At 36.5% G+C, this 22,943-nt stretch overlaps 1 protein-coding gene across 1 annotated transcript; it reads left to right on the top strand.

Annotated features, from left to right (window-relative positions):
• The first annotated feature begins 3,423 nt into the window (after window positions 1–3,423).
• Window positions 3,424–21,100, top strand: LOC137170224 (GTPase IMAP family member 8-like). Its single transcript, XM_067573442.1, is given in 7 exon segments — window positions 3,424–3,526; window positions 3,880–3,996; window positions 5,032–5,095; window positions 5,483–5,536; window positions 8,754–8,840; window positions 17,516–18,724; window positions 19,508–21,100. Coding segments are annotated over 4 exon segments (2,478 nt in total). The 5' UTR covers window positions 3,424–3,526; window positions 3,880–3,996; window positions 5,032–5,095; window positions 5,483–5,499; the 3' UTR covers window positions 20,653–21,100.
• Window positions 21,101–22,943: the final 1,843 nt, after the last annotated feature.

Below are 22,943 nucleotides of genomic sequence, written 5' to 3'. Positions count from 1 at the left end.
TTACTTGCCTTCTAAATTTTAATATTTGTATTAATGTTTGTTATTGTTTTTATATTCCTGTGTTTCTGCTCTCGTTGGACCTTTCTGTGTAAATACAAGTTGAATGAATAAATGAAAGAAATCATTGAGTATATTTTACCAGAACATATATTGATTTTCATTAATTTCATAAACTACATGCAGAGTTGCTTTAATTTGTTTTGAAATATAATAAAATACATCCTGTGTACATGGTTCTCTTGATCATTGTTGCTGTTATCATTATTATTTGTATTTTTTAATACTGACGCAAAACATCAAGTCTGGTTAAATGTCCTTGTGGTTTTAATAAATGTTGTTATGCAAGTTCAAATTAAAAATATTGGCTTCTGATGTCAACTGGTGAATTAAGATTTAAGATAAAATAATCTCTAACTTGGCCACTGACAATTTTCTACTCTGATTGGCTGTCAGACATGTGTTCATTTTATATGATGGACAATACAGCTGTGTTTCCTGTTTTTAAATTCACCAGAAAACAAACGCTCATTACTGTAATCTTTCAAAATGTCCTAATTGTTCCAAAATATCCACTTTACTGTACAGACGTGTCCTCACATCCCTTCAGCTACTGATTCTGGACATGCAGCCAAACTTGGCAGCAACACACAGTCACTCTAATAAATCAGACCTTTGGCCTGAAGTTAATCAGTAAATTAAACATTTGAACAAGATGAAAGAAACTCATCACACATCATCATCATCACACTGACTTTAAGCTATAAAACAAACTGACACTGAGATACAGGCTTAATTGTTGTTCAGATCATGTTTTTACTAAATTTGTTTTTGCACCTTTACTGTTGTCAAAGTAAATGAAGGTAAAAACTTCACACAGGTAACAACAGCTCACCTGAGAAAACCTTCCTTTTAATCTGACAGGAATTCAGTCAATGATATTAAACATTAACTCTGACCAGAACGTTGGTTGATCTGTACCGATTATCATTAACCAACAAACTAAACATCTGACCTGCAGTTTTACTTTGTGAATCTGAGCAGCCATTTCTCCTCAGTGAGCAGCTCTCTTGGCTGCTATAGTAACTGAATTTATCCAGATGTTAATATTTACCATTAAACCAAAGACATGAAGAACATTTACAATCCATGTTTCTTGATTTCAATGTGTGTATGATAACTAAAAATCAATTTAACCAAAATTAATCATGCTGAAACTATGGGTAAAGTATTCAATGTCTTCATTTGGTTTGAGTTTCTCTTTGGTCGCCATAATATCAAGTTTCCACACAGAAACTTCATCTCTGTCACAGTTTTTTATTTTATAGTGAAACAGCAGATCAAAGGTTTGATTTATTGGAGTGTGACTGTGTGTTGCTGCCAAGTTTGGATGGATCATCATCTGGAGGAAAATCTTATTCATCATATTAATTTGACATCTTAACATCCTGATTTAGATCAGACTTTAAATCAGTTCACATTATTTCTATTTTTCTTGTTTTTGTATCTTTTTCTCTCTTCCAGGATATCACTTCCTTCCTTCTATTCTACTTTAAACTAGCTGCAAATTTATACATTATAACAATCAACAGTCAACTTTTTTCTTTTGTTTAAATTATGTTATTCATAATGCAAAGTGGAACAAAAAAATGTGTTTGAAATGTGTTTCAATTTCATTGCTTCATTTATGCCAAAATCATGTAATTTAGGCAAAAACAAAAGCAGAAATTATATTTACTATACTGACAGTTCTCTCCTTCACTCACTGGACAAACCTGCAACTTGTTGGGCGATCATTAGTCGTTGCTTTTGATTTAAAAAAAAACTCCTTTACAGATATGCAAAAGATACAAATTGATAAACACATAAACAACAGAAAGGTGGAAAAAACCCTCAAAGGGGTTTGATCGGGGCACTCATCAATGCAAACCATACTTCATTAGAAAAGGAGAAAATATATTAAAAGGATGGAAGGGAGAAAAAAGCAGATAAGAGTGCACATAATAGTAGACATCCATTTGTATACACAGTAATTTATAATACAATAAAAAAACATAATCCATAATCCATTGTGGAGAAAGAAACCAACCTTTTACAGCTTTCTTACATTTTGCAGGTTTTAGGTTTATAATATGAGATGACTGAATGTTCCAGATGATTGAACCTCTGTAAATCAAACTATAATTGAGATGTTTGACAGACAGGAGGCCTGAGTTTACAGTTATTTCCAGTGGAATAATTGTGGAATTGATCATTGTAGGAATACAAGTCATGAAATATGAGAGAGGTTTCCTGCTGAAGGAACAAATAAAGCAAATCTGTAGTTGGTTGATGTGATGAACACTGAGGATGCCTGACTGCAGAAACAAACATGAATGAGTTTGATGCACACAGTTGATTCTTAATGATCGTTTCTGAAGACTGAAAATAGAGACAAGTTTAGTGGGATGAGTCCTCACCCAGACTGAGTTACATATTATATACATATGATAAACCAGAGATTAGTATAAAGAGCAGCAACCTCAGTGTTTATCATGGTTTAGACTTTTTCCAGAATTCCAACACTTTGTTGTAACTGTGCTAATTTATTTTCTCCAAGATAGAGACTCATCAAGTTGGACACACAGAGATCGAGTAAAGTGCACTTTATATTTAAAGACAAGTCAGATTTTTATTTTTATTCAGGAAAATCATTACCTCATACCTCAACAACAAAATAAGTCATCTGTTACTGCCTAATAGAATGACCCATATAACAGTATTATTCATATGACATTTTATGATCTACCACCACTAAGGTTTAAGTTTGGTTACATTTAGGCAGTGAGTAAATGGACTGTAATTCTATAGCACCTTTCTAGTCTTCCAACCACTCAAAGCACTTTTACACTACAAATCACATTCACCCATTCACACACATTTATACACTGATGGCACAGCCAATTTGGGGCTAAGTATCTTGCCCAAGGAAACATCAGCATGTGGACTGGAGGAGCCGGGAATTGAGTCACAGCCGCCCCAAGTAAAAAAGCTTATAAGAAACAAGATGCAAATGACAATTTCTGGTGTCAAAAACAGAAAAGTCAGACATTTTATTCGTCCAACCATCCACCCTGAACTAGCCACTAAATTTAGTTTCATCTAAACTTTCTCTGACAGGTCAACAGATCTGTGACTCAGCTGAAACCTGTTTTCCGTGTTTGGAGAATCCTAAAGACTTGTCATTCATGGACAGATCTGTATATCAGCGTCATAAGACAACTCGCCTGATGATCTCAGCACTGGATGTTAAACAACTCTGTCCTTCCTGTTTTATTAACATGTCTACAGGGACGGCCATCTTGCAATACGAGGATGTTTGATTCAAGTATGATTAGAGTTCGGATCAAAGTCCAGTTTTTCTGTCCAATCAGGTTCCTCGTTTGCTCCTGACACACCTTTTGTTCACCCTCAGTGAGTCAGTTATCACTGTGAAGTCTGTACTTTCCTTTATGAGCTTGAAGGTGAAATGTTGCAGTAACAACTTCAGGTGAGTAAAGAAATATGAGAATAAAGAAAATATGCACTTCATGACTTGATAGATACAATGTAATGCAGGTTGATTCAACAGCCGTGTTACTAAATGTTATTTTTTTGTTGAGATGACTACGTTACTTGTTTCTGTTGACTGTGTGTTTAATTTCTATAATTAACTTCTCCACAATTTTTAATCATCAACAGGTTTTACAAGTTTAACTTTTCATTTTACAGACTATTGAATCACTTTACAGTGTACGTGAATTTTTAGTCTTTCTTCTCACTGTATTTCTTCTTTTTAATGGTATATTTACATTATCATTGTTAACTGAGAACTGATTTTTATTTTGTGTGCTGACTGTTCAGGTTTGATGGATCAGAGTTAAAGATCATAACTGTCACAGTGACTCCAACAGCTGAAAACTATCTGCTGTAAAAAGCACAATGACGACGTACAACTGGTGACAACAGCAACAAGTTCAGGTAGGTGAAGCATTTTCAGGTGATTTAATATATTTTGTTTGTCTTTGATGTGATGTGCAAAGACTTCTTCATTTAATTAATTTGGAATTCACTTTAAAATGCAGCTGTTTCTAGTCTTTACTGGTGTTATTCATGCTTTTATCAGTTTTATAGACGGCAAATAAATCAGTTCTTATCCCAGAGTCCAAAGTCCAAAATAAAGTCAAACGAGGACAAAATTAATGTTACGGTGCAAGAACAGTAATAAAACTACAACTGCTTCTGCTTCTTGTAATAAAACTGTTTACAGTATATTAGTTACTTTTTAGTTCAGAAAGAGAGAGCTGAGCATGTGTCCTGTTTTGAACCGATACAGATGTTTTAAAGATATTAAAATGGTCAGACACTGAGTGAGAAACACTTTGACCTTCATCTCTTTTTGCATGTTGCAATAAACACAAAACACAATTCTTTGACTGTTGTAATCAACCATGTTTTTCAAATCAGACTGTTGAACAAGTTCATAAAATTCAATATGATATTACAGATTAACAAATGAAACTTAAATGATCTCTACATACAGAACAATTCCTGAGTGATCAGACGTTAGAAAAAATCACTACAAAATATCAAAATAAAGGAGGAGTTACCTGACAAGGAATACAGAGTGGAAAATGACCTGATCACTTAAATAAATAAACATATGAAAACTAATCAGGTACAGAATCAATGATTGTAAATTAGCCACTTAAAGAACGAGGCATCACAAAACATGTCTGCCTAAGAGACACAGGATTAGTGAACAATGTAACCTGAATGTTTGTGAAACTGAGCAGCAGCAGTATGTGTCAAATATGAGAGAAAACTTTTTGCAAAATTAAATAAACTCCAGATAAAGCCATAACAAAGACATTTACTGTTACATCAGTGCCATTACGTTCATAAAACCATATACATTTATAGATCTAATTATAAAGTCATCCTGTCAATTCTAATTAAAGTGAATTCAAAAAGAGTTTTGTTCGAAGTGTTTTTCGTTGTGTTTTTATCAGCCAGCAGCACCAGTTGAATTTCTGTCTTGTGGGTTTCCAGCAGAGTGACAGTATGGCTGCAGATTCTGGTGAGTCCAGTCAGACTTTACCTCACAGATTTGCACTAATTAATAATGTGTTTCTAATTAATATACTTCATTTTAATTACAGTTTGACAGAATAGCAAAGTTGCAGGGAACAAGAATTTCTTCTATGAGATTAAACACGGGATGTTTTTTTGTTTTTTTACCTTTGCCAAGAAAGTTTTGTTTTCACTCCTGTATATTTATTTATTTGTCTTTTTGTGAACATGTGATAACTGAATACAGTGATAGTTGGTAATGCAGCAAAGAAGCAGAACACTAAAATGATGCAACATTATAATGATACTACTGTTACTGTCATCAGCATATTTATTACAGAATACATGAGAAAGAATCAAGTATTGAATAAATGAATGAGTTTGTATATTACAGATGATCTGTAACCACTGATGCGTGACAGCAGCTTTCGATTCCTGCGACCTGACAGTGAGTCAAACTGACCTTAGTCAGAAATATTCTGGTGTTTAATGAGATCTGAATTTACAGTGTTACATAAGAGATGGGTACAAAATGTCTGGTTTAAAGAAATACACAAAAACAGAGTTTCTCCAAATCTGCCTTTAAACTGCTGTGATTCTCTCTGGTTGATCATTTTAACTGCTGACCTTGGATTACATCTGCACATAGTTGCCTTGAATAATTGATTGTTTTCTTTTCAGTGTCTGCATCTGCTTTACCTGATGATCATCCAAGGCTGAAACAAAAGAAGACGATCTCTACTATCCTGGACCATGTTAAAGTTACTGGTAAGTGAGTGTAATGGTTGATATTGCTGGCATAAAAACCAGTTCATCACAGAATCCATTGCTAATATAAAGCAATATCTACCTTTATAAGAATGTTTACTGTAGTGTCATGGCAGAAGAGTGGCTGGTAGGTAAAGATGTGAATTCAATTAATTAATCTAGGATCTCCAGAGCCTTACACTCAAGGACACCAGTCATCATCTGTCAGTCATTTTATAAATAATTATTACAAAAGGCCATTGTGAAGCACCAGGTTTAATAAAACCTTGACAGCCATAGTTAAAATATTAACGTAAGTAAAACAAAGGGGCAGAACTCTAAATTATAATCAAATCCACAAAGCACTGTGGAATCTTAAAAGTCCAGTTAAAAAGGGAAGGATGACTTAAAGATCTGACAGAGTCTATTTAGTCCACCATCCTCTTTAATTCTTTAAAAGCAGCAGACAGTTTAAGGAACTCAGCAGAGAGTCCAGGCTGACTTTCTGAAGAAAACTGTGAAACATATACAGCACCTCAAATATTAGCAGTGTAGTGTTTTTCAGACTGTCTGTCTTTTTAAGCTCCTCATCATCTGTGACATTGCAGCCTGTTTCTGCAGTAGAAACGTCAGAAGATGCTTTTGACTTGTTTTCACTCATCATGAATGTATTTCCTCCATGGCAGAAAAACATGTTACATGAGCCTTCAGAAAGTCTTGCAGGTTAAACTGAGCAAACCAAACACTTTTAGTGCTGACTGACTAACAGACTACAGACTACAGACAACCCAAAATACAACGCTAGAACCAGTGTTACACCAGTACTTTCTCAATTTAAAAAAAAGGACAACCCCACTTTTTAAAACATCATTTCCAGAGTAAAACATTGTCTTATATTCGATATGCCAGTATGGTTTGTGCACAGTCCAGCACTGATAATATAGGCAACCAGCCACTTACTAAACTGAGAAATCAATCTTGCTGACACAACAGATTTTGATTACTCAAAGAGACAGGGGTTGTAGATTTGCTAAAAGTACAAATATTTGCTGCTCTATAAACTTGAAATATGTGTGAAACATCTCGTAACTGCGTAGGAAAAGCACAGAAGGTCAATTCTGGTACCATGACATGAGAGTTAAATAACTGATTAAGGTACCCACTGTGTGACCTGTTCATAAAAATACAGAATCAATCAATCAATCAATCAGACCTTATTTGTATAGCACTTTTCATACAAATACAATGTAACGCAAAGTGCTTGACACAATAAATCCCCCCACACCCTCCCACCCTCCACCCCCAAATCCCCTATCCACGCACAAACAACAAATTGCTATATTATAAATAAAGGACTCAAAAAAGAAACAAAACAGGAACTGAGGAAACACTGTCATAACTCTCATGAATTTGCAGTGAGGAAACACTAGAGGTAGAATGAAAATGTACAAATTCAGAATATCCAAATAAAATGATATAAAATTGAAGTGTGAAATAAGATAATAAAATACTAAAAAAAGGAGATGTGTTGAAGTAAGTAAAACTAGAAATAAAAAGTACGTTATAAAAAGAGAGAACAATCAAAAAAACCAACAAACAAAAAACAAAAAACAAAATAAGAATAGAATAAAAGGATAAACAAAGGAAGCTGTTCCAGAGACGTAGACCATAGTAATAAAAGGATGCCTCTTCGTGGGTTTTTGTTCTGACTTTAGGGATAATTAAAAGGCCATTACCAGAAGACCTGAGGGTCCTAGAGGGTTCATAGATTAAAAGCAAATCTGATAAATAGGTAGGACCAAGACAATTAAGAGCTTTTATAGACCAATAAAAGGATCTTGAAATCAATTCTGAAGCAGACGGGTAGCCAGTGCAGAGACTTTAAAAGTGATGTAATGTGTGCTCTCTTTCTGGTCCAAGTCAACACATGTGCAGCTGAGTTATGAAGTAATTGTATTTGTGATATTTTCTTCTTAGGGAGACCAGGAAGCAGAGCATTACATTAGTCAATCCTGCAGGTAATAAAAGTGTGCAGTAGTGTCTCTGTATTGGCTTGAGAGAGGAATGGTCACACTCTGGCAATGTTTTTCAAATGATCAAATGCATCACTAGTTTTATTTCTAATGTGGGGTTCAAAACTGAGATCTGAGTCAAAGATGACTCCTAAGTTTTTCATCTGTTGACAGGGTTTTAATGCCAGTGCTTGCAGAGAGTTCCTCTCTCTGAGCTTCACTACCAATGACCAAGACTTCAGTTTTGTCGCCTAAATGTATGCACTATATTTCCTGTAAATGTTCAGCTTCTCTTGACTCGCTGCAATACTATAGTTTCTCCACAGGATGGTTTTTTTTTTTTATCTCTGTCAAGAAAGTTTTGTTTTCACTCCTGTTTGTTTATTTGCCTTTTTGTTTGTTAGTTGGCTGAAAAAGAATTTAGTGAAATAAGGGAGAAAGTTAGAACATGTGACAACTGAATACAGTGATAGTTGGTAATGCAGCAAAAAAGCAGGCCATAAAAATGATGCAACATTGTAATGATACCACTGTTACTGTCATCAGCATACTTATTACAGAATACATGGGAAAGAATCAAGTGTTGAATAAATGAATGAGTTTGTATATTACAGCAACCACTGAAGCGCGACAGCAGCTTTCGATTCCTGCCACCTAACAGTGAGTCAAACTGACCTTAGTCAGAAAAATTGTGGTGTTTAATGAGATCTGAATGTACAGTGTTACATAAGAGATGGGTACAAAATGTCTGATTTAAAGAAATACACAAGAATAATGGCTGACAAATCTCCAAATCTGCCTTTAAACTGCTGTGATTTCTTATCTGGTTGATCATTTTAGCTGCTGACCTTGGATTAAGTCTGTTAGAATTTAGTTGCCTTGAATAATTGATTGTTTTCTTTTCAGTGTCTGCATCTGCTTTACCTGATGATCATCTGAAGCTGAAACAACAGGAGACAATCTCTACTATCCTGGACCATGTTAAAGTTACTGGTAAGTGAGTGTAATGGCTGATATCACTGGCATAAAAACCAGTTCATCACAGAATCCATTACTAATAAAAGGCAATATGTACTATTGTAAGAATGTTCACTGTAGTCTCATGGCAGAAGAGTGGCTGGTAGGTTTAAAATATGATATTCATATTACTTTAAAATATGAATATGATTGTAGGAATCTAGGATCTCCAGAGCCTTAAATCAAGGACAGATTTGCACCTTGACAGATTCAGTTTGCAGCCTGTTGCTGCAGTAGAAACGTCAGAAGATGCTTCTGACTCGTTTTCACTCATCATGAATGTATTTCCTCCATGGCAGAAAAACATGTTACATGAGCCTTCAGAAAGTTTTGCAGGTTAAAGTGAGTAAACCAAACACTTTTAGTGCTGACTGACTAATATACTACAGACTACAGACAACCCGCGTTTTGGATCATCTGCAGAGGTTTGAATGTACATTCAGGGAAGCCTGCCAGTAAGGAGTTGCAGTAGTCAATTTATGATATTATGAGAGCCTGTACTACGAGTTGTGCTGCATGCTCAGACAGGTAGGGTCTGATCTTCCTGGTGTTGTACAGGGCAAACTGACACGATGGAGTGATTGAGGCCACCTGAACCTTAAAGGTTAGTTGGTCATCAATCATGACACCTGATGTTTTGTTGTATAGAGGGATTGTCTGGGATGACAAGGAGCTCTGTCTTTTAGAGGTTGAGTTGAAGGTGGCGTTCTTTCATCCATGCCGATATATCAGCAAGGCACAATAAATGACTATGTTATAGGCAAGGCAAGTTTATTTATATAGCACATTTCAATAACAAGGGAATTTAAAGTGCTTTACATAGAGCATAAAAGGCATCAAGACAGAATATAAAAGCAACACAAAGCAATGTAAAAAGACATTTAAAAACAATTAAAAGTGTTGAATTTGGAAATAAAAAGAAGCTAAAAAGGAATAAGACAGATAAAACAGGAGAATAAAACTTACAGTGCAGTGTAAGATATTAACCCTCAAATTTGGTTTAATAAAAGGCAAACAGAAAAGTCTTCAGCTGTGATTTAAAAGAACTGAGAGTTACTGCAGACCTGCAGTTTTCTGGGAGTTTGTTCAGATATGTGGAGCATAAAAACTGAACGCTGCTTCTCCATTTTTAGTTTTTACTCTGGGGACAGAAAGCAGACCTGTCCCAGATGACCTGAGAGGTCTTGCTGGTTCATAACGTAGCAGCAGATCAGAAATGTATTTTGACAGTATTTTACAATCCAATTCTTTGACAGACAGGAAGCCAATGTAAAGATCTGAGAACTGGAGTGATATGATCCACTTTCTTCGTCTTAGTGAGGACTCGAGCAGCAGCGTTCTGAATCAGCTGCAGCTATCTGATCAATTTTTTAGGGAGACCTGTAAAGACAGCGTTACAGTAGTCGAGTCTACTGAAGATAAATACATGGACAAGTTTTTCCAAATCCTGCTGAGACATAAGTCCTTTAATTCTTGATATATTCTTCAGGTGATAGTAGGCTGACTTTGTAATTGTCTTAATGTGGCTGTTGAAATTCAGGTCTGAGTCCATGACTACACCAAGATTTCTGGCTTGGTTTGTAGTTTTTAACATTATCGATTGAAGCTGAGTGCTGACTTTTAAACGTTCTTCCTTGGCTCCAAAAACAATTACTTCGGCTTTGTCTTTGTTTAATTGAAGAAAATTCCGGCACATCCAATTGATGGTTTGTTCAATGCACTTACTCATTGCTTGTATTGGACCATAGTCCCCTGGTGATGTGGTTATGTAAATTTGTCATCTGCATAACTGTGGTTAAATATTTTGTTGTTTTTCATAATCTGAGCTAGTGGAAGCATGTAGATGTTGAACAGAAGAGGCCCCAGAATGGAGCCTTAGGGAACTCCAGAAGTCATTTTTGTCCGCTCAGATGTGTAATTACCTATAGACACAAAGTAGTCCCTGTCCTTTAAGTAGGATTCAAACTAGTTTTTGGAAATGATGTGAGAGAAGAAGGACCGAGGAAATTTCCTCTTTATGGACATCATAATGAACCTGGAGATTTATTTTTCACCACCTGCTTTTAGCTTTTTCACACTCTCATGGAGATCTTTTCTTACCAGAGACAACCTTCACCTTAGTAGGTACAATGCAATCAATAACATTTGTAATTTTAGAACTGAAATTATCTACAAGCTCATTGACTGAGACCCAAGAGAGGGTGGATGTGGAAGAGAAAGTCTGAATAAACATTTCACTGGTGTTTTCAGTGATATACCGTTTTGTGATTACTTCTGTTTGAACATTTGTTTGCACAGATATAGCATTCTCAAAGACAAAACAGGAATGATCAGAGTCATCACAACCTTAGAAATGTTAAGACCCTTAGAGATGATTAAGTCCAGAGTGTGCCCCTTGTTGTGTGTGGGCTCCATTACATGCTGGATCAGTCCATAGTTATCAAGAAAATAACACAGTTCTTTAGTCTCTCTGTCCTGGAGGTTGTCCACATGGATGTTAAAATCACCAACAATAACTACACAGTCAGAGTCAATACAGATAATAGACAGCAGTTCAGTAAAGTCATCAAAAAAGGTTGCACAGTATTTCGGTGGCCTGTAGATATTTAGAAATATAGCTTGAGAGGAGGAATTCAACTGAAGAGCCACATATTCAAAATAATCTAAATTTCCATAAGACATCTGTCTGCATTGTGGGGAATAATAGATAAATAAATGAATAAATAAAGGAAAAAAAAACAGGAACTGAGGAAACGCTATCATAACCCTCATGAATTTGCAGTGAGGAAACACCAGAGGTAGGATAAACATGTAAAAAGTCTGAATCACAAAATAAAATAATAATACAAAATTGAAGTGTGAAAAAAGACAATGAAATACTAAAAGAAAGGAGATGTGTTGAAGTAAGTAAAGCCAGAAATAAAAGGTAGGTTATAAAAAACAAACAAACAATTAAAAAAACAAACAAAAAAGAAAAAAACAAAATAAGAATAGAATAAAAGGATATACCAAGTAGTAAAACAGGCTAAAACATATAAATAAAAGACAGATAAATAAATAAAATAAATAAAGTTAGATCAAAAGTCAGATTAAAAAGGTAGGTGCTTTTAAAAATATCAACACTTTCTGCTGCAGGTCTTCATGAAGCTGTTCCAGAGATGAGGATCATAGTAATGACAGGATGCTAGAGGGTTCTAGGAGGTTCATAGGCTGAAAGCAAATCTGATAAATAAGTAGGACTAAGACAATTAAGAGCTTTATAAACCAATAAAAGGATCTTGAAATCAATTCTGAAGCAGTGCAGAGACTTTAAAAGTGATGTAATGTGTGCTCTCTTGCTGGTCCAAGTCAACACACATGCAGCTGAGTTATGAAGCAACTGTAGTTGTGATAAATTCTCCTTAGGGAGACCAGAAAGCAGCGCATTATAGTAGTCAGTCTTGCAGGTAATGAAAGTGTGCAGTAGTGTCTCTGTATTGGCTTTCGAGAGGAATGATCACACTCTGGCAATGTTTTGATCAAAATGATCAAATGCATTCTTAGTTTTATTTCTAATGTGGGGTTCAAAACTGAGATCTGAGTCAAAGATGACTCCTAAGTTTTTCACCTGTTGACAGGGTTTTAATGCCAGTGCTTGCAGATTCACATTGAGTTCCTCTCTCTGAGCTTCACTACCAATGGCCAAGACTTCAGGTTTGTCCTGGCTGAGCTGTCAAAAATTCTCTGCCATCCATAATTTGATATCTAGAATACAGTTAAAAAGGGCATTGATTGGCCCTGAGTCATCAGGAAACATGGCGATGTAAAGCTGTGTGTCATCAGCATAGCTATAGAAATTGATGCTGTTGCTCCTGATGACATTTCCAAGTGGCAGCACGTAAAGGTTAAAAAGTGTAGGACCTAAAATTGAACCTTGAGGAACACCACAGTTCATTCTATAGCTTTTAGATGAGCAATCATCAATGCTTACTAAAAACCAGTTAAAAACAGCACCACAGAGGCCAATTAAACTGTGAAGTCTGTCTTAAAGAATTGAGTGATCTACTGTATCAAAGGCTGCACTAAAGTCAAGTAATACTAATTTGGAGGGATTTTTCACATCCATATTGGACCTGAGGTCATTTACAATCTTAACTAGTGCTGTCTTAGTGCTATGATTGGTCCAAAAACCAGACTGTTTTATTTTTTCAAAAATATCGTGAGTGTTAATAAAATCATTTAACTGGTTAAAAACAAGCTTCTCTAAAATTTTACTAAAAAAATGGTAGATTGGATACTAGTCTGTAGTTATTAAGTATGGAGACATCCAAATAACTATGACGGTCTTAAGAGCAGTAGGGGAGACACCCATCTGAAGAGAATAATTTACAATGTTAAGAAAATCTTCATTAAAAAAGCTATAAAATGTTTTAGAAAAGGATTTGGGAATGGGATCAAAAAGCAGGTCGCTGGTTTTAATTGAGAAATAGCTTTGCCAAGCATCTCAGCATCAACTAGGACAAATTTCTCCAGTGTGTCTTCATGTAAAATCAAAGGTTCTGGGGTGTTAAAATTCATACACTGACACTGAGGTAGATTCAGGGCCAGCCCTTGGTTTTTGGTGGCCCTAAACGAAATTTTGTTTGTGGCCCCAAAACACTCCGAGCTCAACCACCAAATCACACACACTGCTCATAACTGAATGAACATGAACAAAACAATGTCTATCAAAAATATTATATTAAAATATATAAAAATATATTAAAATTTGAGAAGTTAAGATACAATTAACAATTACAAGTCATTCAAAATAATAAATGATAAAGTTGATATATTTAAACTATAAAAAGCAGCAAACCTGCACATGAGGTCTATAAAAAAAGACAATGACAAATGAACACAATACAACCAAAAATATTTTGCCAAATGAATAGCAATGAAAAATCAATGTAAGATTGCAAAATATTCTGAATGAAGTGAACACTGCAAAAGTCACTGGCAGGGTACAGGCAATCCTCAGGGATATACTAAGATTTGGATACAATGCTGTCAGTTCCTTCTTCTGGACAAAGTCCAGCAGTTCAAATGCAGTCATCCTGTTTGTAACTGAGGAAGGTTTCTGATTTCCATGGCCAGCTCTCTTCCATAAATGTTGGCTTCCTCTCCACTCCTCAGTGTGTTCTCAAGCTCCTCACATTGTTTCTCCAGTGCTTCATCATCCAAGGTTGGGAAGTTTAGCAGTACCCCAAACTTACTTTTAACTTTTCCAAGCGTTTCAAACACTGCAGACGCAGTCATGTCGGAGGTGGATGTAGACCTCTGTAGCTGCAGTCACATCAGGAGAGGGAGTAGATGCCCCTGAAGTCTCTGATGATGTCCCCTCAGCAGCAGTTTATCAGCTGATGAAGTAGATGGTCCTGGTGCAGTGGAAGATCCTCCAAAATATTTCAATAATGCCCCTGAAAAGATTATATGTTAGATATTAAGACTTTTTAAATATAGGATGTAAGACATTATATAGGTATGTTATATGTATCTTCCAGGCCTATTTATTAACCACACACCAAACGCAATTTTATCCAATTATGCAAATTATCCAATTATTATAAATATGTCCAAATATGGTCTACAAAGATACAATTTAACATAGCTAGAAAGCTAGTGGTTAGCCTGAAACAATTTGGGGTAATTTGGACACTTGATATGTTACATATTAAAATAATAAGTCAAAACACCAATTTAATGTTGCAAGAAAATATTGGTTGCTAGTTAACAAGGAAAGCTGGCCTTTATGAATTATAAATGGTGCTTGCAATCCTACTCATGTTACCTAGCAAACAAATAGCAAGAAATCAAGCTTGTTCTAATGAAAAACATTTCAGCTAAAATAAATAATACTACTATATTCACTACTTTCTAGCCAGCTTGCAAAGTTAAAATTATTGTGGCCATGTTCAGTTTAATTCATTCAAAAACATGACTTTAATGTTGCAAGAAAAACGACAAATGTCAAATTCATTCAATCGGATTCAATAATTAATAACATAACATACCTTTATCCTGTGGTATTTGTCCATCTCCAATTTTCTCTTCTTTCGCCCCTGAGCGCCACTCCTAAATTTTCTTTTAGGAGCCATTTGTGTAATGTTACTCGGTTCATCTAAATAAGTTGCAAATGGAGATTTATTGCTGCATTAACCAGCAGCAGACTCAACAAGATGGCGCTGCTACATAACAACAAATCGTTGACCAAAGCTAAGTTGCCATGGTTACACACTGAGTTTGTTGCTACTGTTGCGGCTGTAAAACGGTGAATAAATTGTTTTCAGCGACACACAACCCCGTGAAACAACTCGTTTTACTATCAGAATTTGATCCATTCGTTCCGATAACAGTTGGAAAGTCTAGAAGAGCCACATGACTAAATTATTTTATCCCTGTTCAAGTTAGCAGAAGGCTAACCTGAAGTTAGCTGCTCGCCTGGTGGACATCTCTGGCATGCATTCATCCAGCCAGTACGGGAAAGTCACCACAGATTTCAGATTTTAAAACTCTTTATGTGGTCGACAGAGAGATTTATCTGGAGGTGAATGGCTTAATTAGCATTGTGTGAACGAGGTTACATTTAAGCAAGGTTGATTGCCTTATTGTAAATAGTCAGCTGTTCACGGAAAATTAGGTAATTGACTGTTAATTTATTATTTCTCTGTCTTCTTTCTGCTGTGTGGCAGTTTCTTTTTAATTGCTTAATTTCTTTGTTTCTCCAGGGAGGTGTTGGATTAGTGGTGATCATTTTCAGTCTTAGTGGGGCTACTGTGTCGAGGGTTGACCTTAGTTTACTAATAAAACTATCATGTCACCTTACAGATCAATGAAATTGGCAGCCACTTCAGTAGTAAGATCGATTTCCTGACAGTTTGTTCTGGAATATCCTGTTATATAAAACCATTTACAGAAAAAAATAAACAGAAGTGATCTGACAAGCCTACATCCACAACTGAAAAGATATTAGCAGATAGGCTATGGGTTATTACAAGGTCTAAAATGTGTCCTCTGTTATGAGTAGGCTGAGTAACATGTTGTATAAAATTCATACAGTTCAGCAAATGTAAAAATTCTGAAGCAAAAGAGTCTGATTGATTGTCCACATGCAAGTTAAAATCACCTAAAATAATAATTTTGTTGCAGTTGGAGTGGATAATTGACAGTATTTCTGAAAAGTCTGAAATAAAAGAAGCGCATCATTTGGATGGTCTGTAAACAGTCACATATAGTAAAAATAAAAGAGTGATATTCAAAAGATGTGTAATCATCAAATGTAATGTACAATTTACAATGTACATCAAAAACTGGAGACCACAGACGCAACACACATAGTCCCACTGCTGATGGCTAAAGGCTTATATTAGGACAGCGGTGGCCTAAAGGTTAGAGAAGCGAGCTTGTGTAGGCTGAGTAGGCTGAGTAACTGACTGGAGGGTCATGGGCTCAATCCCCAGACCGGCAGGAAAGTGAAAAGCATTGCTTCTCTCACTACCACCACCAAGTTGCCTTTGAGCAAGGCCCTTAATCCCAACTGCTCCAGTGGAGCTGCTCAGTGGCAGCAGGTCAAGCTGTGGTTGTACTGGGCAGCTTCCAGGTGTGAATGTGTGTTACTGTGTGAATGTGATCAGGGTTCCTCTCAGTGAAACTTCCCTGAATAAATAAAAGTTTAAATCTACTGACAACATGATGGCTTTCACTCTACCTATGCCAACATCCAGTTCTGGGATTAGCTCTAAAGATTGTCTTTTAAAATCAAGCAAATGGTGACTCTGATACAGGTATTACTATTACAAAAATATAACAAATTTAGGATAGTCAGAGACCAAAAACTATTGGAAAATATGAATCCATCAGAGCCATGCTTAAAGTTGCTGTGACAGAAATAAACAGCACATGCTTCAACATGAAGTTAGAAGATAAAAAATGTCTTTCTAAAACAAAGGGGTCTGTGTCGGGAGGTGGTCATGTGACAGTCAGAGAGATATTAGAAGAGAGAATATTACAGCCTACAAGTTGACATGATCAACATGATACTGGACAGAGACCTCCAGAGAGACACTGAGGCAGCTGTCGGAGTATCTGAGCAACTACTGAAATGTATATGTTGCTGCGCCAAAATATGCCAAAAAAAATCATAAAAAACTTTTCAGTAAATTGGCAGCAATGACGATGATAATATGGCAAAAAGAATATTAATTTTAATTTTTTAAGTTTTAGTTAGATACGTATTTTGTTGATTTGCTATCATATTTAAACACCAAATTAATTCAGATCTGGACATTATAATCGTGAGTTAAACCAGTGTTTCTCCTCTTGTGAAGAAAGGCAGAGACGATCTATTCACGACACTCACGACAGGTCTGGACCTCTCGTCCATGCGTAACTCAGAGAAAATTCTAAGTACAAGAAAATTGATGAATGCCACAAATGTTCTTAAATTACTCGTACATGTATCTTAAGGACAAATCTGCTCCTACAAATTGTTCTTGCTTGAGGCCTATTGTCATGTCCATGTGGAATTAAAGAACTGGAACCAATATAGCAGTGAGCAGGTACTTTTTTTGTTATTTTGTGCAGATTTATACACCTGCAAAAATTGATAAATTATTTTTGTCTATCTCTCTAAGATATTACAGAATCTGCATTCAGGATTGTGCGTTTGGGGGAAAGTGAGGACAAAAAGGCAAGACTTGAAAGCTTCATCATTGGTGACCAAGAGGATCATTTCCAGAAACCTTCTCCAGTCAAGCAAAGTGTGGTCACCCATGGGGAGTGGAAAGGAAAAAGAATAACAGTAGTTAAAACTCCAAACATGTTCAGACTGTCTACAAAAACAGTAGAAGAAGAGATGAAGAGATGTGTGGCTTCTTGTTTGCCAGGACCTAATGTTCTGCTGCTGTTAGTTGATCCTCCTACATTTACAGAGAAGAAGAGAGAAAAACTGGAGTCCATTCTGAGTTTGTTTAGTGAAGATGCTTTTAAACACTCAATGGTCATCATGACACATCATGAGGGGACTGAAAATTTGTCTTTGACTCGGTTTCTTGAGAAATGTGGACAAAGACACTACAACATGTTTGAAAATGACCACAGTTTGTTAGTGAGGAAGGTTAGGAGAATCGTGCGTGAAAACAAAGGAAACTTCCTCACCTTCTCTGAAGAGACCATCAAACCAGTTTTAAACCTGGTTCTGTGTGGGAGGAGAGGAGCAGGGAAGACTTCAGCAGTCAAGGACATTTTAGGTCAGACAGAGCTTCATTCAGTCTCCAACTCATCAGAGTGTGTTAAACATCAGGGAGAGGTGTGTGGACGTCGGGTTTCCCTGGTGGAGCTGCCTGCCTTGTATGGAAAACCTCAGGAGGCAGTGATGGAGGAATCATTCAGGTGTATCTCCCTCTGTGATCCTGAGGGCGTCCATGCCTTCATCCTGGTCCTACCTGTGGGTCCCCTCACTGATGAAGACAAGGGAGAGTTAAAGATCATCCAGGACACATTCAGCTCTCCAGTCAATGACTTCACCATGATTCTGTTCACTGTGGAGTCAGATCCTACAGCTCCAGCTGTTGATGACTTTGTAAGAAGGAACAGAGACATCCAGGAGCTCATTCAGAGCTGTGGAGGAAGACATGTTGTTCTCAACATCAAGGACAAGCAGCAGATCTCTGAGATGTTGGATATTGTGGATGAAATGAGACGACACAGGGATAAACAATGCTGCTATACAACAAAAACATTTGCACATGTCTAAACGGATCTTTACAACAAGGTCTTGCAACAAGAGAAAAACATTAACATGTTACAGGCTGAACTTAGAGACCTGAAAACAAAGACCAGCTGTGAGTATTGTACATTGATCTGCAGTTCTGTCATAAACAATGTTGAGCAAGTTACTCAAAAATTATGATTAATTACTTATTACATATTACTCATTGTAAAAGTAATGACATTACTTTATAAACATGTCACAGTACTTTTGTTACTCAGCTGTCAGTTCTGTCAAAGTTTCCATTTAAACTACACACACGCTGCATCTTCTGTATTGATAAAATATAGAAACAGGAAATGAGACGTTTGTGGTTTAACAATCAGGCAGGAAACAGTTTGGAAGGATTTACTGACCATCCAACAGCTAGCGTTAGCGTAGCCTCAGTGATGCAGCACTGCAGAAGACTCAACCTCAGCTGCAGGATTCACACACCTGAACTCTGAACTAAACCAGCATCAGGTGACTCCTGAATGTAGACGTACCTGTGGCTAACGTTAGCAAGCACGCTAAATACACATGTGAATAAGAGAACTTTGAAATTACTGCAAGTTGCATTTCTGTCTGTCAGCTGACTGCAGAAGCCAAACTGATATCAACCCTCCATTAATCCCAGTAAGACAGTGAACGTCCAAGTGCAAAAGTAAGAGTGTTACTGGGATTAGTGACTGTAATGTAATCACTGAATTTCATATTGTAATCCCTACACTACTGTTACTGAAAGAAGTAATAATATTACTATAACATGTTACAAAGTAATGTGTTTCTACCCAACGCTGGTCATTAAACATGTTGTATACAAGACTCTTGAGCTTTAGCAACTGTCACCATTGAACTCCTTCTTCTTATTTCACAGGTGATGATGAGAATCAGAGCTCAGAGAGTCTCAGGATTGTGCTGCTGGGGAAGACTGGCAGTGGAAAGAGCTCTTCAGGAAACACCATTCTGGGAAGAAAAGAGTTTAAAGCTGAATCAAGTCAAATATCAGTCACCAAACTTTGTCAGAAAGCACAGAGTGAAGTAGACGGTCGTCCTGTCGTTGTGGTCGACACTCCTGGACTGTTTGACACAACTTTGTCCCATGAAGAGGTTAATGAGGAGATGGTGAAATGCATCAGTCTTCTGGCTCCAGGACCACATGTCTTCCTGTTGGTGTTACAGATTGGCAGATTAACACCAGAAGAGAAGGAGACAATAAAACTCATCAAGAAAGTCTTTGGGAAGAATTCTGGAAAGTTCACCATCATTCTTTTCACAAGAGGAGATTCACTGGAACAAGATGAGATGTCCATTGAGGATTACATTGAAGACGAATGTGATGATTCCTTTAAGAAGCTGATTGATGACTGTGGAGGAAGATACCATGTGTTTAATAACTATGATAAACAAAACCGAACACAAGTCAGTGAACTAATAAACAAGATTGACTCCATGGTGAAGAAAAATGGCGGCAGCTGCTACACCAATGAGATACTGCAAGAGGCCGAAGCAGCAATAAAGAAGGAAGAGGAGAAGATCCTGAAGGAGAAGGAAGAAGAGATGAAGAGAGAGAGGGAGGAACTTGAAAGAAAACATGAGGAAGACATGAATGCAATGATAAAAAGGATGGAAGAACAAAGAGCAGAAAGTGAACAGGAATCGTCAGATGTTCAAAACAGAACAAAACAGGAAGAAGAGGGAAGAAAGGCGATAGACGAGAAATATAAGAAACTAACAGATGATATCAAAAAGAAACATGAAGAGAAGGCGAGAAAACAAGCAGAAGAATCCAATGAATTCAGACAGAAATACAACAATAACTTTGCAGGTCTGATGGCAGAGTATATGGAGGAAAAGGAGGCACTGAAGCAAAAGTATGAGAGACAAATACAAGAGACAGATGGGAAGTACAGCAAAGAGTTAGAACAAAAAGAAGAAGAAATTGAAAACTTGAAGAAAAAACATGATCAAGAAATCAATGAACTGGAACAGAAATACAAAAACAATTGTATCATCCTCTGAACGTCCCGCACTGAAGAGTGTAAACAGAAAAAATAACAAGAAAAGAGAGAAGAAGACGACAGAAAGAGGCCTCAGCAGGTAGAGAATCAGCAACAGGAGTGAAAACAAAAACTTGTTGCTTTGGAGAGAAAAATCAAGTCAGAATCAGAGAAAAAATAACAATTGATAAAGATCTGGAACAAAGTAGAGAAGAGATGAGAAAAGAACGAGAGGCCTGAAAGAAGAAACAAGAAGAAATGTTCTCAACAAACGATGTTGAGAAGATGAACAGAAACAAAAGGAAGAACAAAAAAGACTGAAAAAACTCCAAGAAGAACACAAGAAGGAAAGAGAAAAATATGAAAGAAGAGGACAGAATCAGAAAACAACAAGAGGAAAAAGAGAGAAAAGTAAAACTAAAAATCTGGATTATAATGAAGACAAAGTATGAAGAGGAAACCAGAAAGAAGCTGAATGTTGAGTTCAGACATAAATACAGCAAAGACTTTGAAGCTGTGATGGAGACAAAAGCAACAGACAGAAGAGAAGCTTCAGAGTTTCAACTATGACATCATCTGTCAAACAAAGAAAAGAGAGAAAAGAAATAAAACTTGATGAAAGATTATGAACAAGACATGAAAAGGAAAAAAACAGATAATTGCATCATTACCTGACAATGTGAAGCACTGCCTACATTCTTCATCATCATCATCATCATCACACACCTGTATATCCTCACTGACATAATCCATTCTGCCCACAATCTCAACCTAAACATAATTATTACTTTAAACCTAAAATCAAACATTGTTGACGAGGCAAATACTTGACTAAATACACTCACACACACACACACACACACACACACACACACAGAAACACACACACACACACACGCGTGCACACACACACACACACACACACACACACACACACACACACACACTCACACACACACACTGTAAATATGAAGGAATGAAGTCTGACAGATGATCTGTGAACTTGTTTTAGAGAAGAAATGTGAAGTGATGACATCACATGTTCCAGCTGTGAGGAACATTATAACAGGTGAAACAACCAGAGACTGAATGAAGACCAGAAACAGACATCAGCTGTCTGAGAACATCACACCAAACCCACTCACAGCATCCACTGGACAGAGGTCAAAGGTCATCCAGCAGGAGAGAAAGGTGAAGGACATTTATATCTGACATCAGAGACCTTCTTTGAACAGATGTAATGACATGATGACACTGAACAAATCTAACAAGTTGACCTTGAGTTCAGATTTTTTCAATTTATTGGAGCCATTTGCAGTTTTATGTATAAATACTTTGTATTTACACATCAAACAACCAGGTGAAGCTTTATTGCTTTGAGGTGAAACTAAAACTCTTTAAGTGAAGCAAATAGTCACTTTTTTTCTGCCTGTTTCATACCTGAAATTTAACATGATCATCCTAGAAAGAGATATAATCTTATTTTGTAAATTACGGTGTGACTGTGATGTTTTGTGTTTAAATCTCTAATATGGGAATGGATAACTGTACATATGAAATAATTATAAATACATAATTGTGTTTCCAGGTGATCTCTGTGTAAAACAGTAGTATTAATGTATCTGTGTCTCCAGAGGGAGCTGATGATGTCACTGATGATGTCACAGCATCAGTTGGGGCTGAAGACAAGTTTGAAAAGTAAAGATGTGATGATGTGAAGTTAGAAAGCAGTGATGTTATCAGACCTCTGTAGCTCCTCTTCTCTGCTGGAGGCTAACAGCTGCAGGCTACATTAGCCGCTACTAACATCACAACACACCACAATCTGTACAGTCAAGTGAATAGAGTCAAGTTGCATTGTGGGTAATGTAGGCGCCAGGTTTTGACAAACAAGGGTGTTTAATATAAAGGATGATATCTCTGGTTCTGCTGCATCACTTTTGATCCTTTTATATGTTCAGAAGTACTGAACAGTTCTGTATGTTTTATATCTTTATATATTTTATTAACCAAAGACTGATAAACAGTTTGAATATCAACAATAAGTTATGTTAATAACTTACTTTAGTGTGTTTACAGGGTCAGAGCCTCTGTTTAAAGTCACTGGTCATTTTTCTTGTCAGGAAGAAAGAAACTAAATCCAATATTTGTCTGTTGTCTCCTGATCTGTTCATCAGCAGGTCTGTGAAGGAGATTATTGTTTATGAACTCTGGAGCAGCTGATTATGACATCATGGTATGACATATAAAGCTACTGGCCTAGACATGCAAAAAAGATCTTCCTGGCTGAACTTTTGCTAAACGCCATTATTC

Source organism: Thunnus thynnus, chromosome 2 (genome assembly GCF_963924715.1).
Source record: "Thunnus thynnus chromosome 2, fThuThy2.1, whole genome shotgun sequence".
NCBI classification, from domain to species: domain Eukaryota; kingdom Metazoa; phylum Chordata; class Actinopteri; order Scombriformes; family Scombridae; genus Thunnus; species Thunnus thynnus.
The sequence above is the reverse complement of the archived record's forward strand: the minus strand, read 5'-3'. Positions and strand labels throughout refer to the sequence as shown.